General features: G+C 38.5%; 1 protein-coding gene across 3 annotated transcripts in view; it reads left to right on the top strand.

Moving 5' to 3' along the window:
• Nucleotides 1-19,120, top strand: part of SLC13A1 (solute carrier family 13 member 1) — a 108,392-nt gene that overhangs the window by 38,235 nt on the left and 51,037 nt on the right. For all 3 annotated transcript variants that reach the window (XM_065938673.1, XM_065938674.1, XM_065938675.1), the window contains exon 7: nt 9,643-9,800. In XM_065938673.1, coding sequence (XP_065794745.1) covers nt 9,643-9,800 — 158 coding nt within the window. The remainder of the gene's footprint in view (nt 1-9,642; nt 9,801-19,120) is intronic.

Genomic DNA, 19,120 nt, shown 5'->3' with positions numbered 1-19,120 from the left:
TGGTAATATTTTGGAATCTTAGCATTTGTCTGATGAAAATGTAATAGCAATACTAGCTTTCTTTAAGCTAGTGTTTATTTGGCATTGCTTCTTTTTTTTTAAATTTTTTTTTTATTAGTTGGAGGCTAATTACTTCACAACATTTCAGTGGGTTTTGTCATACATTGACATGAATCAGCCATAGAGTTACACGTATTCCCCATCCCGATCCCCCCTCCCACCTCCCTCTCCACCCGACTCCTCTGGGTCTTCCCAGTGCACCAGGCCCGAGCACCTGTCTCATGCATCCCACCTGGGCTTGTGATCTGTTTCATCATAGATAATATACATGCTGTTCTTTCGAAACATCCCACCCTCACCTTCTCCCACAAAGTTCAAAAGTCTGTTCTGTACTCCTGTGTCTCTTTTTCTGTTTTGCATATAGGGTTATCGTTATCATCTTTCTAAATTCCATATATATGCGTTAGTATACTGTATTGGTCTTTATCTTTCTGGCTTACTTCACTCTGTATGATGGGCTCCAGTTTCATCCATCTCATTAGAACTGATTCAAATGAATTCTTTTTAACGGCTGAGTAATATTCCATGGTGTACATATACCACAGCTTCCTTATCCATTCATCTGCGGATGGGCATCTAGGTTGCTTCCATGTCCTGGCTATTATAAACAGTGCTGCGATGAACATTGGGGTGCACGTGTCTCTTTCAGATCTGGATTCCTCAGTGTGTATGCCCAGAAGTGGTATTGCTGGGTCATACGGCAGTTCTATTTCCAGTTTTTTAAGAAATCTCCACACTGTTTTCCATAGTGGCTGTACTAGTTTGCATTCCCACCAACAGTGTAAGAGGGTTGGCATTCCTTCTGTCCTTTCAGTTTCAATAGTTCTATGTCCTTATACTTTAGATATTTCTCTTATAAAAAGCATATTGTTGGCTTTTACATTCTTACTCGGGTTAGAAATTTTTGCCTGAGAAGGTTGATCCACTTGAACTTTCTGTGACTTCATAAGTTTAAAGTAATTTTTAGTGCCAAATGTCTATTTTTTTTCAAGTAATTATTCTTTCCATCTCTCTTTCCTGCATTCTTCTGCAGTTGCTATCTTTTTGTTCTTTGTTTTTTTAATATATAATCCTACAGAGAGACAGACAGACAGACAGACAGACACACACACACACACACACACACACACACTGATTTCCTATGCTGCTATGTTATTTATATATTATTTCAGTCATTTTTACCACTATAAAAGAGCAGAATTTTTTTTTCAATAGCATGTATGTTTTGATTTTTTGTTCTTCACTAAGAAATTGCAAATGAAGCTTCTAAATACTTAGCAGGACATAACATTTTATAAAATAAATACTGGATTTAATTGATTTTCAACATTGATGAAAACAGAATTTTTATGAAAAGTCCTGGTTTTTGTGCTAAATTTTAAATACCCATTCATTGTACTATTACTATTAATGTATAAACTAATATCCTGATTCACACTATGCATCATAATTCTTTATTAACTATAGTGGATAGAAATCCTAATTCAAGGAATCTTACTGATAACTTCAAATTTGTTACCAGCTCTTCTGAGTCACTCAGGTTGTTGCTGATTAGATCCTCACCAGATCTTCATGAACAGTTTACATCAAGAGTAGGAGAAGGATGTCCTCTTACATTTTCTTGTGTTGTCTTCATTCTAGGGTTTTTTTAAGTAACTTCCTGTAGAAGTCATTTAAAGCCAGAAGCACATTGTGGAAGGACTGGTTGAATTAAAGCTAGAAAGGATAATTTGTTATCCTCTTAACCAAGACCATATAAACTCAACATGTCAAGAGTGAACAAGGCTGCATGGCCCTACGGTCACTCTCTCTATGCATCTGGAGCTTTCCTCTCCTTTCCCTGTTTCCTCCCTCATCCCCAGTGTGGATGCCATGGAGGCACAGAGGTCAATCTGTGCAAGAATTATTAGTCAAGAATCATGTATTTACTTGCATTTTAAAGTTAAAAGAGAAATATTGCATCTTCCAATAAGATGGCAGATTAAATAGGTCCATTTACCTTCACTCTATCCTGAATCTTCATTTAAAAAAAGAGTAAACTTTCTAAAGTAAAGTCACAATTATAAAAATGTCAAGTGAGAAGATGTCAGTAAAATAACTTTGGAACCTAGAAAGTTAAAGAATAGGTGGGAAATGCCTCAATTAGTCAATGAAAGTGGAATTCTAGTCAACAGTGAGGAAAGAAAATAAGCAATCTAATTTACTTACCAGTAGCCCTCAAAGTTTTTAAAATGTTGAGAAGTGAGAGTATTTAAAAAATTTTTTAGGAAACAGTTAAATACACAAGTTTCTCCCCCAAGTCTCCATGGATGCAGCTATTCCTCCTCCACCAAACAGAAGTGTAATCTTTAGACAGGCGACAGAGAGGGTAAGGAGAACTCGATGCAGTTCGGAATTGGGGATGGATTTCATGATGAAAACAGAGATACCGACTGACCATTTATATGTTGAATGGTGACAACGTTACCATTAGGATTCTGAATGGTGAGAATCCCTGCCTTCCACCCTGCTAGCCCCAATAACCAGATCTATTCCCTGCTCGTGTCAGTAGGCAAGAGGCCAGTGCTTTTCTTTGGGTAATGCAGCCAGCATAACAGAAAAGATGAAAATATATAGCATTGGGGTTTTCTCCCAAAAAACCCCCCAATCAGATAATACTAGATATGAGCCCACATTCACCAACAAATCCCAAAGCACGTGTACTAGGATTCCAAACAGCTTTTCACTGCTTTAAATATGAGCAAAGCACCAAAGTTCCTGGATATCTGAAGACAGCCTTAGGCATGGAAGAGAGAGACTTAAACAAAGAAAATGAAAACAGAACCTTGCAGGAAACAGACTGTGCAAAAAAAATGGAAGCACAAGAAAAGAAGCTATCCTTAATATATTCAGAGAGGGAAACAAAGAATCTACATTCATGAAATATGAAGGAGATTCTATACCAGAGGAACAAGAAGCAGAACATATATAAATAAAATAGGAAATAAATTTATAAAATACTAAATACAATGTAAAGATATGAAATATAATTAGAAACTTTAGTATAAAAGGAATAAACAAGATGAGAAAATAATAGGAGTTTCAGAAAAGGAGTAGAGAAAACTGAGAAAACTGATAGAACAAAATTCAAGAAAACTTCCATGATGGAAAAATATAATTTTTATGACAAGCTCCCACTGGGTACGAGCAAGATGGATTGAACAGATACACATAGGGAAGGACATTGAGAATTCAGAAAACAGTGAATGAGGCAATTCAGAATACAGTGAATGAGGCAAAGACCCTAACAGTTTCCAGAAAGAGAGAAAAACCGATTCCTTTGGATAAAAAACATGAATAACAGAAGACTTCTTTAGAGCAACCCTGGAAACTCACAGGCAATCAGGGGAGAATGCCTTCAAAAATCTAAGTAACACTGTTTTCAACCTAGAAATCAATACCCAGTCGAACTACCAATGAAGGAAGAGGGTAGACTGAAGTCTAGAGAGCTCCTTACAGCTCTAGAGGAAGAAAATGACTAGATGCAGGACAGACAGGAAAGTCCTGGAAGAGATGTCCCTAAGATGATGAATTGGTAGAATATTGTTGTAGAGTAAATATCTTCCTGCAATGCCGGAGACCTGGGTTCAATCCCTGGGTTGGGAAGATCCCTTGGAGAAGGGAAAGGCTACCCACTTCAATATTCTGGCCTAGAGAATTCCATGGACTGTACAGTCTATGGGTCCCAAAGAGTCAGACACGACTGAGGCGACTTTCACTTCACTTTGTTGTAGATTAGGTGTTGCATCATTTTATTTTTTGGAGAGAACATTTAAATAACTAGGGAATATTCCGGGCTGATTTAGTGGTATCCACTTAGAAAACTAATCAAGTAAGCAGGGGACACAAAATAGGAAAAGTAATATATATCTAATTTCTCAGTTGTTAGTAGATCTCTAGTAGATCTCTAGTTCTGAATGCTGAACTCTGCTCTAAGCAAAATTATGTGATAACCATAATGGGAGGGCAATGGAGACTTGAGAAGTCTTAAGTGTGTTCATTGGAGGAGGCTGTGAAAGAAAGCTTAATTCTCATCATGTAACACAGTGGAATTTTAACTGTAATACCTTCAACTGAGAAGTTAAGAAATGGTATCATAGGAACAATATTAAAGTGCAAAAAAATGTTCAAAAAGAGCTGGAAAATTTTAAACTTTCGCAAGCAGAAAATGATTAGCAGGAACTAATATTTTGTGCAATTAGCCTTGCATAAACATTTAAATATAAATATAACCGATAATGTTTTTATACCACACTCACTCAGTTGAATTATTTTGTACAGAGCAGTGGAGACTGGTATAGTCCATAGTGATTCCCTTATGCATTATTATAAGAGCACCTGGGGTCAGTGCATAATGTGCCCCTGGAATCCACAATCGTTGCCACCAGGTGGCAATAGTGAGTTATATCTGCACCTGCAGGATTTCTGTTCTGAAATGTCCCTCAAGTACTACCCATTTCGCGGAGTCTTAGGATTCTGAATTTAGTCATGTCCTGGACAAAATGTTTTCAGTCACTTGAAAGAAGTTGTAGAAGACATACTCACAAGGTTGGTCTTAGATGTCATAGATTGTGGGAAATACAAACGTATGATGACAGAATTAGGATTGAATAAAAACACATTAGGTTGCAGTTGCTGTTGTGAAAGCAATATGAAAAGTAATTAGAGGTAAAGTTTTGGGCATAGGTTAAAAAACTCACATAAATAAAAAGTGTGTTCTGGAAGGCAAGATGACACAAGAGAAATCACTGAAAGGAAACTCAGATACACAGAAACCTGCTTCATTTCTGCCTTGACCATTATGTCACATTGAAACTTATTTTGCTCTTCTGAAAATGTATGTCTTTGTACTAGATTATCTCTAAATATCTGTGCTCTATGATTCTTTTATATATTAAAAAATTCTTTTATTATTGTGGAAGATACAAAAAAAAGTATCAAGAAAGTAGCAGGCACTCTCATATCTTGATATATTTCATTTCAGTCTAATTTCTTGGCACAGGTATATATGTGGATAAATTTTTTATTTTTTAAAACTTACATCATTCTATACATTTAATTTCATGTACATCTCTCATCAAGAAACGTAAAGTAAGTTCTTTCCCGCTCACAATATATCCTTGTCTCTGTCCTTTTTCACCAGTGTGAGAGGTTTCCTTTGCCCACCCTGAATGTCTCCAGCCTCACCCCCTAGATGCTTTGCTTCTCTCTTCTTTGTTTTGGATTTTTTTTCCTCTTCAAAATTCAAAAAAAGATAACTCACACACACATAAATTCCTGCTCCACTCATAGATACATGTAGTGATTAGTTCAGATAAATCTGCAAGCATGAACTCTCAGAGTCTGAATCTTACTGTCTACCTTGAGTGACTTATTCCAACAGCATTTTAAGATTAGGGTCAAACACTCTAAAATTAGAGTCAAACACTCTTGAAACTACTGTCTTGAGCAGATCAATTTGCTAAGGACTCTCCCACTACTTTTTAGAGTTTCTGTACCAATCATTGTCTTAATTAGTGGCTTATCTCAGACTTTCTTAAGAGCTCTATTTTCCTGCCTATTGCCCTCTACTACTTACTACAGTATCATCTTTTCAAGCTTTTCCTCCCACCTTAAATCTTTCAGGCATCAGGGTCTTTTCCAGTGAGTCAGTTCTTCGCATCAGGTGGCCAAAGTATTGAGTTTCAGCTTCAGCATCAGTCCGTCCAATGAATATTCAGGAACAATTTCCTTTAGGATGGACTGGTTGGATCTCCTTGCAGTCCAAGGGACTCTAAAGAGTCTTCTCCAACACCACAGTTCAAAAGCATCAATTCTTTAGCACTCAGCTTTCTTTATAGTCCAAATCTCACATCCATATATGACTACTGGAAAAACCATGCCTATGACTAGATGGTGGCTGCAGTCACCATCTGCAGTGATTTTGGAGTCCCCAAAAATCTGTCACAGTTTCCATTGTTTCCCCATTTATTTGCCATGAAGTGATGGGACCAGATGCTATGATCTTAGTTTTCTGAATATTAAGTTTTAAGCCTGCTTTTTCACTTTCATCAAGAGGCTCTTTAGTTCTTCACTTTCTGTCCTAAGGTTGGTGTCATCTGTGTATCTGAGGTTATTGATATTTCTCCTGGCAATCTTGATTCCAGCTTGTGCTTCATCCAGCCCAGCATTTCTCATGATGTATTCTGCATATAAGTCAAATAAGCAGGGTGACAATATACAGCCTTGACATACTCCTTTCCCGATTTGAAACCGGTCTGTTGTTCCATGTCCAGTTCTAACTGTTGCTTCTTACAGATTTCTGCATACAGATTTCTCAGGAGGCAAGTCAGGTGGTCTGGTATTCCCATCTCTTGAAGAATTTTCCACAGTTTATTGTGATCCACACTGTCAAAGGCTTTGGCATAGTCATAAGTCAATTGACTCATAGTCAATAAGGCAGAAGTAGATGTTTTTCTGGTATTCTCTTGCTCTTTCAATGATTCGAGGGATGTTGCAATTTGATTTCTGGTTCCTCTTACAATAACCCAAATCAGAGATAATGATGACTTAGAGGAATTGATAGTACAAATGGGAAAAACCAACAGAGTGCAGACATTTTGCAGTAGATACAATTGATAGAATTTAGTGGGACGAGAATGAGGAGAATTTTAAGGACAAGCAATGTAATATAGCGGCTGAGATTGTGAGGCTATGAGCCCTGCATGGTCTCCAAACTTAAGCCTGCCATTTCCAGGCTCTGTGACCATGAGCAAGCCACTCAGCCTCTCTCTGCTTCACATCTTCATGTGTAAAGCTGGATAACGGCAGTACTGCTCTCATTATGTTGTAAAAAAAAATGTGAATTAAAGCATTTGTTTGATTTAAACTTAAAGCCGTGCTTTTATATACTCAGCACACTCTAAGTGTTTGTAATCATGGGGGTGGTAATGCTATTATCTTCTGTAGATGATCCTGAGGAACAGTATTTGAGGAAGGAAAAAATGAGTTTGGTTTTGAACATTTGGGAATTGGAGTTTTATCTGAGACATTCAAATTATGTTGGACACTCTGTTGGATTCATAGGTAAAAGGAGAAGCCTGGCTGAAAACTAGTTAGGTGGTGTGATATTCTCTTTCATTAAGCCAGTGAAATGTATGAAAATCCCTAAGGAGAAATATTACCATGAGAATAGACAAGCAACTACCTGTGACAAGGTTTCAGGAAACTCCAGGTTTCGTTTGTTTGTTTGTTTTTGGCTGTGCTGAGTCTTCGTTGCTGGGAGGGCCTTTCTCTAGTTGCAGCAGGTGGGGGCTCCTCCTCATTGCATTGCACAGGATTCTTATTGCAGTGGCTTCTTCTATTGCGGAGCACGGGCTCGAGGGCACCGAGCTTCACATGGGCTCCATCGTTGGGGTTCCCGGGCTCTAGAGCGCAGGCTCAGTAGTTGTGGCCAGTGGGCTGAGCTGCCCCACGGCATGTGGGATCCTCCTGGATCAGGGATTGAACTCTAGCCTCCTCCATTGGCGGGCAGATTCCTTACCACTGAGCCAGCAGGGAAGCCCCCTTTTAAGGACGGATCAAGGAGAATGAACAGGTAAGGGAGACTGAGGACGAGGCAGAGATGGAGAATAACCAGAAGACTGAACCATCGCAGAGCCCAGAGAAGAGTTCTCCAGAGAGAGGAGGAGTCATCAATTCTTTTAGGTGCTGCTGAGAAGTCTCCAGGGGCTTTCCAGGTGGCGCTAGGAGTAAAGAACCCGCCTGCCAATGCAGGAGACGTAAGAGACACAGGTTCGATCCCTGGGTCTGGAAGATCCCCTAGAGAAGAAAATGGCAACCCATTCCAGTATTCTTGCCTGGAGAATCCCATGGACAGAGGGGCTTCGTGGGCTACAGTCCACGGTGTCGCAGAGTCAGACATGACTGAAGCGACTTAGCGTGAATGCACAGGAGAAGTCTACAAACCTGACATTGAACAATAGCTACTGAGTTTAGTAATATGGAGGTTATAAAAAATCATAGCAAGTGCACGTTGACTTGACTGAAGAGAAAGAAGCCAGATTAGAAAGGTTAAAGAAATGGAGTAGGTGAATACAGGCAATTCTTTTGTGTAGTTTGACAGTGCAAATGGACTTTTGTAATTAAATAGAGGATTCTTCATTCCAGCTAATGCAATGAGGTTGTGTTTTGTTTTTTTTTTTTTTTTTTTTTGCTAAATTTAACTGAAAACTCTTGACTAAATGAAGTGACCCAAAAAGTTATAGATTCTATTCCAGGTTTCGTTCTAGGGATGAAAAGAATCAGACCAAGAGAGTGTGTTAAATGGGCCATAGGTGAGAGAAGGAATGAAGTTGCTTTTGTCTTGCACCTTAAGAAGTTCTATCCTTAAAAAAAATGTAGAAATAGTGATTTTTTTTTCAGATGGAGCCACTGGAAGATATAGTGTTGCCCAGGAAATAGAGCACAAGTTGCTCTGAGGAAGAGCAGATTGAAGGTCTCTAGAAATGAGACTTAAAAAAAAAAAATCTGTAAGGCTGGGATCTCTGAGGGGTCTTCATAAAGATGGTCCAGTTATCCAGATGCTTGACAGGATTTGCAGGATGGAGGAGTGTTGTGGGCCAGATGGGAAGGTCATCTTAATTGATAGCAGTGGGGGATCGGGAGATCAGAGCATCCTACTCAAAAGAATGGGCAAGGAAAGAGATAGCCAAATGACATGAGCTTAAAGAAAAATTGATTTATTCTCGTGTCAGTAGGGGATTAATGTTCTGGAAGAGGGTGGGAACAAGGAGGACACTGACTCCATCTCTCAATGCTGAAGTATAAGGGGTTGAAAACATTCCATTAAAGAAGTGGTATCCTCTGGAGAGGACCAGTTAAGGTGCCAAAGCAGAGAAACACTCCAAAAAGAGATTTAGGAATTCAGTGACCATGTACCACCAGTTCAGAGGGAAAACCCTGGAAAGATTTGGGCAAGCTGGTGAGAAGGGAGGAAAACAGGTAAGAGCTGGCTCAGGAATAAGAAAGAAGGATAAGTGAATGAAACTGTGTAAAGGTATTTCAGTGGTTACGTATTTTTTATTGCTAACATTTCTGTTGATGGAAAGATAAATGCTGTATTATTGGACTGCTCTGACAAAATACCATAGACTGGGTGACTTAAGGAACAGGAATTTGTTTCTCACAGTTCTAGAACCTGAAAATCCAAGATCAAGGAACCAGCAGGATTACTGTCTGATGAGAGCTGTCTCCTTAGGTTGCAGACATCTGCCTTCTCTCTGTGGTCTCACATGGCAGAAAGAAAGAGAGAGAAATCAAGCTCTCTGGTGTCTCCTCTTGTAAGAACACCAATCCTATCAGGCCAGGGCCCCATCATCTCCTCTAACCCCATTACTTTCCCAAAGTCCCAATCTCCAAATACCTTCATATTGGGGGTGAGGGCTGCAACATATGAATTTGGGGGTGGGATGGACATAAATATTCAGCCCATAACAAATGCTGTGACTGCTTCTTATGACCACAAATAGAGCTCTTCTCATGGTACATTTTATTGTTGAACAGAATTCAGGCACAAATTCTGGAAACAAATATCGAACAAAGAAGGACCACATGATGTGTAAACTTATGTGCTTGTGCATTGCTTATTCTTCTACCATTGGTGGACTGACAACAATCACTGGTACCTCTACCAACTTGATCTTCGCTGAGCATTTCAATACGTAAGTAGAAGGATTGGGTTGATGATTTGATAAATGAACAGCACACAAATTATAAGAATTATTCTTACCTATTTCAAGGAATGCAGAGAGAGAAAGAGCTATATTGAGTTAATCCTCCTTTGTTCCCCATCAGGACTGCTGTAGGTCTAGAAACCTCCCTTCTGCTCCTTCCCATAGAGTTAGATATGTAGGACATAGTAAATTAACAGGTGTCTGTAGATTCCAAGGTCAGCTTGGATAAAATAACTCCTGGGTAATCACTCTCACCAAACACGTGCATAAGTTTTCAGTTGCTCAGTCATGTCCGCCTCACGACTCCATGGACTGTAGCCCAGCAGGCTCCTCTCTCCATTGGATTTTTCAGGCAACAATATGGAGTGGTTTGCCATTTCCTCCTCCAGGGGATTTTCCCAACCCAGGGATCGAGCCCACCTCTCCTATGTCTCCAAACACAGAAGACACTTTTTATTATAAATAATATTGCAAATGGTAGTTACCTACAGTGAAAGGGATTGTTTACATGGGACAGTTTGTGTAGGGTTTGTCAATTGACATTTAAACTTAAATGATGACTAGTAAACAGAATTGCTCATTACAGAAGATTTGGTGTTGGGATCGAAAAATATTTGAAGAACTGGGCAATTACAAAAAATAGCAGTAATAAAGTATTCTAAGGACAGATATATGAATCTGAATATGAGTGGTGTGATGTTACTTCAGCACAGAAAATTGGAAATCTTGGACACAGGACACGAGTTAAAAAATCCACTTTTCAGTCACAATAATAAGTAGTTCCTCCAAGACTTAATTTTCTCATATCTAAAATAGTCACAGTTCATATGAATATTGTAAGAATTAAATGAACTATGTAAAAATACTTGGTACTATGTAAGAATTATTGAAACAATAGTTTGAAAGTCCACAGTGTTTTATGAGAGTTCAATCTGATTCTACACCCAAGGTATAATTTCAAGAACTAAGGACAGATAACAGTCAGAGTTTCTGGAAGGTGGACAGTGTTGACAATTCCCTGGAACAAGATTTAAGTCCTTTTCAAAGAAAAATTCAGGGAAAATCACACTCTAGGAAGCAGAGTCACAAACTCTGTGAACTTTCTGAATTATTTGCAAGATGTTCCAAGAAATTCAAGATTCAAAAAATGTCACCCTCCATTCTGGAAAGAATGAGAACTTATGTACAAAAAGAACCCTAACAAAGCAGTTTAGGGACAAAACAGACCACTGTGTGCATTTACTATTTCTATGAGTATACATCCATCATGTGTACTCCGATGGCTGACTTAGAAAAGAACATTTGCTTTATAAGTGAGAGACTTCTGAAATTCCCAGTGCCAGAAAGGATTTATTCAATGCATCTCCTAATTTAAGGCAGGAAATGTACTTAATCCCTTTCTGAAAGCTAGACTTCTATCCTTTCTCATGAATCCCCCAAAGAAAGAGATTCTACCTCAGTCGTCTCTGTAAATCTTTTTCTAAAATTTAGACCAAGTTATTTTTTGTTTTTTTTGTTTTGTTTTGTTTTGTTTTGTTTTATTTCGTTGGTGTTAGAGAATTGCTGGTTTCCACCATTCCTGTGAAATTACTTGAAGTCATCAAAATAACCATACTGAGTTTGCCCTTGGTCTTTGTGTATTTACCCAATGCATCAACAAAATTTTCTTTCTTTTATCTAACTGTTCCTTGGACTCTTTGAATGCCTTCATCCATTTTTCAATGACAGATTGAGAGCATTGTAGCACTTGAAGCAAAATGTTTCAGTAACTATTCTCCCTAATTGTCTCATCTTGTAATTCTCCTAATCATGGGAATTTGGCCAAAGCATTCTTTTTAGAAAATGCTTAAAATATAATTAGAAATTTACTGATTTTTTTTCCTTCAAGTTCTCTTTAGCATTAAGAGTTATGTGAAAACTGAAAAACTCAAAATATCCCTTCTTGATAGAAAATATTGAAAGAGAAGGGGCAAAACAACCTTATGTATAATTGAGGGCAGATGTATGAATCTGAATATAAGTTAGTGCTGTGATATTCCTTCAGTGCAGAAAATGGGGAAGCTGGGATACAGTCAGGGCACTTGAGTTAAAAATTCCACTTTTCAGTCACTTACCTTGTGAATTTGAACAATAAAAAGTAAATAGCTTTAAAAGTATATAGCAATTTGTATAATAAAAAGTAAATAGTAAATAAACAGACTAAGTATTTAATGAATGTTTTCTCAAATATTGACCCTAAAAATACAACAGCAATCCAAAGCAACATTGGAATGAAATACATTCAATTTCATTGGGAAAAGTTTCAGAAACTTAAAACTACATGAAGTAAAAAAAGGTTTATGTTCTATGTTCAGATGTTTGGAGCCACAGAGAAACATCCTTTATTTTCAAAGCCACTACAATAATCTCACCTTTTCTCCTGACACTTCCTGCCATCTTTTTGAGCAATACCAATGATCATTTTGTACAAGTTCATTTTGGGTCTTGACAAACTCTGAAGGGTACATTAGCCCAGAGTCAATGAGTTCCTGCCTTTGACACTTAGAAAAAGGTGCTGTCTTACAAGTAATCTAAGAGAGGAAGCAACTGGATAATACATTTCAAAGCTTTATCTATCTAACTGTTTATCTATTTACTTAAATATAAAATATATTTATGTTTTATGCATGTACTCTTTTGTTTTCTTCTTTACATATGGAAAATAAGAACAATGAATTCTGAGAAATCTAAATTTTATCCTGTGCAAATAAAAATAGATTTTCATTCACTCAGTCAATCTACAAACATTTGTTAAGAATTGACAATGTGCAAGGCATGGTTTTGAACGCTTTTGGAGAACACAAAAAATAAAACCTACCAGAAAGAAGATTCTAACTCATTGCATAGGCAAAACATACATATACAGAAACCATTAACAATTTTAAGACAGAATAACTTTTGTTTTTCGACATACAGAGAAGACGGTAAGGTGACAAGTGACAAGGATTGAGTCCTTGACAGATTAATTGCACATACTATAGTGCACACGAACCCTTATATTCTTGTTGTGGAAGTGGTATACAGTGGTGATTAGCTCTGAGATTCAAATGTCTGTACTCAAATACCAGCTCTTCGACAAATTACTTAATGTCTTTAGTCTGTTATTTTACCAGGAAAAAAAAAAAAAGGATAATAATATCTCTTTCTTTCATAGTTTCAAGTTTTACATAAAATAAATACCACTTAGAATGGTGCCTAGCATAAAGCATGTGATGCATAAATGTTGGCTACTATTAGTAGAGTTGAAAATTTTGCTGTTTAGCTTGGCAGTTTGCAGATGGGCTCAATAAAGGACAGAAATAGTATGGACCTAACAGAAGCAGGAGATATTAAGAAGAGATGACAAGAATACACAGAAGAACTGTACAAAAAAGATCTTCATGACCAAGATAATCACAATGGTGTGATCACTCACATAGAGCCAGACATCCTGGAATGTGAAGCCAAGTGGGCCTTAGAAAGTATCACTATGAACAAAGCTAGTGGAGGTGATGGAATTCCAGTTGAACTATTTCAAATCCTAAAAGATGATGCTGTGAAAGTGCTGCACTCAATATGCCAGCAAATTTGGAAAACTCAGTAGTGGCCACAGGAGTGGAAAAGGTCCCTTTACATTCCAATCTCAAAGAAAGGCAATGCCAAAGAATGCTCAAACTTCCGCACACTTGCACTCATCTCACACGTTAGTAAAGAAATGCTTAAAATTCTCCAAGTCATGCTTCAGCAAATGTAAATCGTGAATGTCCAGATGTTCAAGCTGCATTCAGAAAAGGTAGAGGAACCAGAGATCAAATTGCCAACACTGAAAAACAAGAGAGTTCCAGAAAAACATCTATTTCTGCTTTACTGACTATGCCAAAGCCTTTGACTGTGTGGATCACAATAAACTGTGGAAAATTCTGAAAGAGATGGGAATACCAGACCACCTGACCTGCCTCTTGAGAAACCTGTATGCAGGTCAGGAAGCAACAGTTAGAACTGGACATGGAACAACGGACTGGTTCCAAATAGGAAAAGGAGTATGTCAAAGCTGTATATTGTCACTCTGCTTATTTAACTTAAATGCAAAGTACATCATGAGAAACACTGGGCTGGAAGAAGTACAAGCTGGAATCAAGATTGCCGGGAGAAATATCAATAACCTCAGATATGCAGACAACACCACCCTCATGGCAGAAAGTGAAGAGGAACTAAAGAGTCTCTTGATGAAAGTGAAAGAGGAGGGTGAAAAAGTTGGCTTAAAGCTCAACATTCAGAACTAAGATCATGGCGTCTGGTCCCATCACTTCATGGCGAATAGATGGGGAAACAGTGGAAACAATGTCAGATTTTATTTTTGGAGGCTCCAAAATCACTGCAGACGGTGATTGCAGCCATGAAATTAAAAGACGCTTACTCCTTGGAAGGAAAGTTATGACCAACCTAGACAGCATATTAAAAAGCAGAAATATTACTTTGTCAACAAAGGTCCATCTAGTAAAGGCTGTGGTTTTCCCAGTGGTCATGTATGAATGTGAGAGTTGGACTATAAAGAAAGCTGAGTACCAAAGAATTGATGCTTTTGAACTGTGGTGTTGGAGAAGACTCTTGAGAGTCCCTTGGACTGCAAGGAGATCCAACCAGTCCATCCTAAAGGAGATCTGTCCTGGGTGTTCATTGGAAGGACTGAGATTGAAGCTGAAACTCCAGTACTTTGGCCACCTGATGCAAAGAGCTGACTCATTTGAAAAGACCCTAATGTTGGGAACGATTGAGGGCAGGAGGAGAAGAGGACAATAGAGGATGAGATGGTTGGATGGCATCACCAACTCAATGGACATGGGTTTGGGTGGACTCCAGGAGTTGGTGATGGAAAGGGTGACCTGGTGTGCTGTGGTTCACGGGGTCGCAAAGAGTCAGACATGACTGAGCGACTGAACTGAACTGAACTTGCAGACCAAATCAAGATCAGTCATACCCCAAAGTCTGTTTTCCTAAAATATTACCTCCCTAGAAACTTTTGAACATATGTTTTTAAAGAGGACTCTAGTTGTGTGCAGTACCTCTAATCACTAGAGAAAATTTGTCTGTGTAACCTGGCTCAATCTTAAACAAGGTAAACAGTAAACACCATGCTTATGGAGAAAATGAATGCAAATAATCCATAAAATCAAAGTACATAAATTCTATAATCAGTTTTTCCTGGAAGTAGTAGAATAGCCTGTGCACGTCTGCACAGTGAGAAGAGCCGAGTGCAGACTGATTGGCATTCTAAGAGTCTGGGGACAGGAGACCAAGCAGGAGGCTATGACCAACTTGTTGACAAATGATGAGAGGCATTACCAGGTGAGTCACGAAGTGATGGGTGGATTTAGACTCAGGGTGCCGTACAGTCAGAGGGTGGTGAGTAACTAGGCCTGAGGATTTATAAGGGTAAGGAAGGGTTAAGGCAACTCTAGGAAATTTTGACACTAGGGCTATATGTCAATAGATGGTGATTTCATGAAGTTCTAAAGAAGACTAGGCACATTCATTAGAGAAATAAATAAATTTTATTTTGGATATAGTGACGTGACCTGCTCAGAATCTATCCATAAGGAGATTTTCAGCAGGCATTTAAAAATTCATTGTTTCAATTAGTTATGAATTTGGGACTATATCTATGTACGTGTGTGCTGAGTTGCTCAGTTGTCTCTGACGCTTTGTGACACTTTGGACTGTAGCCTTCCAGGCTCCTCTGTCCATGGGACTTTTCAGGCAAGAATACTGGAGTGGGTTGCCATTTCCTTCTCCAGGGAAGCTTCCAGACCCAGGGATTGAGCCTGCATCTCCTGCGTCTCCAGCATTGCAGGCAGATTCTTTACCTGCTGAAACTTTGGGGAAGATATGTATATATGTATTTACAAATAGAAATTAAAATCTTGAGTGTAGCAAGGGAAATATAAGGAGAAAAAAGATAAGAGAATTGAAACATGGAAAGATTCTTAGGAAATACTGGTAAAAAGGAAGATATGAAAAGTTAATCAAGGTAGGTGGAAAACCAGGAGCATGTGGGATTTTGACAGATAGAGAGGAAGACCATTTTCCAAGCAGAGAATGAGTCAGGAGCACGCAATGTGGTGGAAGGGTCAGGTAAGATGATGGCTGAAAAGAGGCTTTTGGTTTTTATTAGTGACCTCCAGGAGGGCAGATGCAGGGGAACAATGGGGACTGGGGCAGAATTCAGACTAAAGAGAGTGAAGGAGTGAGGACATAGTGAGAGAACAAGGCAGCCAGTTTAAATGATTGTTTCAAGTTTAACAAAGAAAAGAAAAAGAAAGCAAAAAAGAACAAGCATGGTGTAACCAGAGGCAGAGTGTTCCTTTAGGTATCAGTTTGGTTTTACACTCAGGCAAAGGAGACAGTAAAAACAGTGATATGAGGTTTGGGGGGAAAAGAAAGAGAGAGAGAAAAAAAATTATTAATTGGCTAACAGTCAGGTGGAGGTGGAATGGGATAGAAATAAGAGTAGAAATGTCAGTCTTGGAAAAGAAAGATGTGTGCTCCTGAGTGATAATGAGAGGGGACAAGTGAAGACAGAGATATTTCAGATCATGTATATACACACCCTTGTTTCAAAGATGAGGAAACCAAGGCTCCAAGAGTTTAAATGATGATCAGCAGTCAGTGGAGGCACTGGGAGGTGAAGGCAGGTGGCCTAAATCCTGGTACCCTTTTTGCTCTGCGGCCTCATTGCCTCTCCCACCATCTGGGAGGGAGCCATGTTGGCAAAAGTTTTAAAAATCAAGTTTGCTGCCAGTGACAAGTGAAGACCGCATTGGTATTTGCGTTCAAGTATTGCACTTTCTTTTTATAAAAGATAAACATGCACACATGAGAATTATTTGAAAGAGTTGCAATGCTGAAAACAAGGCTATTTTGACTGAACCATCCCTTTGTTGTTCTGTGTGCCAAGTTGCTCAGTTGTGTCTGACTCTTTGTGATCCCATGGTCTGTAGCCCACCAGGCTCCTCTGTCCATGGGATTCTCCAGGCAAAAATACTGGAGTGGGTTGCCATGCCCTCCTCCAGGGCATCTTCCCAACCCAGGGATGGAACTCAGGTCTCCCGCATTGCAGGCAGATTCTTTACCGACTGAGGAACCAGGGAAGCCCTTGTCATCATAAGTTAATATATAGCCTAGTAGGTGGTTTTCAGAACAATACTGATAAGACTGAGCCAGTTATCTAACTCAACCACAAGGTATGAAATTTCTTGCATTCTTAATCTTTGAATCTAGTACCTGTGGTACCGAGATTCTGACTCCCTTGTGATTAATTCACCATTAGTTTTTGACTCATCTTGGAATAAGGCATTATGGAAATATTCTTTGTTTTCTGTACCTACTGTTACAATCTTAAAGATTCTTTGGATTTTTATTGGCTCCTCATTAAAGAAATCCTGCTTGCTCGATATTCTCTACCTGACCCTTCTGCTTCACTGATGCACTCTTCCAGTCATCATCCAATCTCCTCCTTTCCTAACACCATTGTTAATAAATATCACCCTGTAATTAATCCACTTCTTCCTACTCTGGTTCTTTAAAGACCTCCAACTCTGCCAGCTTTTCTCTACTTGTGTGGATGCTGTATGATTTGAAACTCTGTTCAGTTACTCCAAAATTTACATTCCATTCCCATCTCTTCTTATCAAAGCTATATTCACATTTCTATAAATTTGTCTTATCCACGCACATCCATAACCACCACAACTGACTGCAAGCTTGTAAATGGTTTCATGAATTATTGAATTATAATAATTATTGAATTATTATTTTCTTCTTTTAGCCCCCAAGAAGCACAGGTAGATGATCAATAAACATTGGTTAAGATGAACTGAACCAAGACATGAATGAAATGCTGATTGTTCCTGGGAATCATCTAAGTAACTGAATAATCTTTTGATATTAAAATAAAGTTATTAAGGGAAATATTATTAGGGGCAATTATTGCTTTCATAACAGAGGAGTTTTGCTGCATTGATATCACTTAATAAATACACCAGCTATTAGTTAAACACAAAAAGCCAATCTATCATATTAAGAATAGAAGATTATCACAAGTAAAATTTCACAGCTTGCTGATTATCAAAGTATATTATTCAGCTTGTGGGTGTCAGCTGTGAAATGTGTGGGTATACAAAGCAGCTTGGAAGGAAGTTGAATTGCCAATGATTAGCACAGTCACTGTTGCTAATTATATGTTAAATAATAACTATTGTTGCTTCACAAACCAAGAAAAGTGTTTAAGGCACTCTAAATTCAAAGCCCACCTCCCTAACCTCTCTGCTTAGCTAATTACAGAAGAAGGTAAACCAGCGACCTAGCAATAGCCTCTTTCAAAGCTCACCATGATTTTCTCCTGCAGAAAAGCATAATATGTGTTTCTAAGAAAGAATTTCTCTGGCAAATAGTACAGAAGAAATTTGGATATTGCAAAGTTTAGACTTAGACGTTGGTTCAGATTCAACCTTGCCATATATTAGCTTAACTTCTACAAGTGTAAGTTTCTTCCATCTGTAAAATGGAGGCATAACTAGAACTTACAACATTATTATGAAGATGAAATGGCATACTGCATTCATGGCTCTTAGTAGAGAGCCTGGCAGGTAGGAAATTGTCAGTAACTCCAGCCATTGTCATTGCTGCTGCTTCAACTTTTACTCTTGCTGTTAGAAATATAAGTCTGGTTCATGAGTAAAAGGTTTAATTAATATTTGAAAAGAAACCTCTGGAAGTACATAAAAGCAAATCTGAAAAGTGGCTTTGACTCAGAAATAATCAAAATAGTCATTAATCAAAAGGACCATAATCAGTGTGGATATCAGCTGATCTTGCCCTTAGTGGCCAATATCTGTTTCAAGGCAATAAATATCCACAATCACACGCATTCTTTTGAGATCAGTGCTGTGTCTTTAATTAGCATTATTTGTGATTTTGTACTTGGACTTAAGACCTGCATCTATAGCACTGTCTTCGTAAACTTCAACACTGACACATTTGTGTCCTTCAGGTCAAAGCATGTCTCTCCTATGCCGTCACTCCTGTGGGATTCTAAAATGTCCTTAAAACATCAAGTCTGTACCCCAGTTTATGGATATTTTGAAATCTATATGGAATCTTCTCTTTTCACCTGGGGGGACATTGAGGGCACTGGTCTTTAAAGAAGAGGGGTTGTGTTTTCAACAGTCCTCCTGAGATTAAATATCCAGCTTGACTGTACACTCTGTGACCTTGAGCCAGCCACTTAACCT

Source organism: Muntiacus reevesi, chromosome 6 (assembly GCF_963930625.1).
Source record: "Muntiacus reevesi chromosome 6, mMunRee1.1, whole genome shotgun sequence".
In the NCBI taxonomy this organism is placed as follows: domain Eukaryota; kingdom Metazoa; phylum Chordata; class Mammalia; order Artiodactyla; family Cervidae; genus Muntiacus; species Muntiacus reevesi.
Note: the sequence above shows the minus strand (reverse complement) of the source record. Positions and strands in the feature narration are given on the sequence as shown.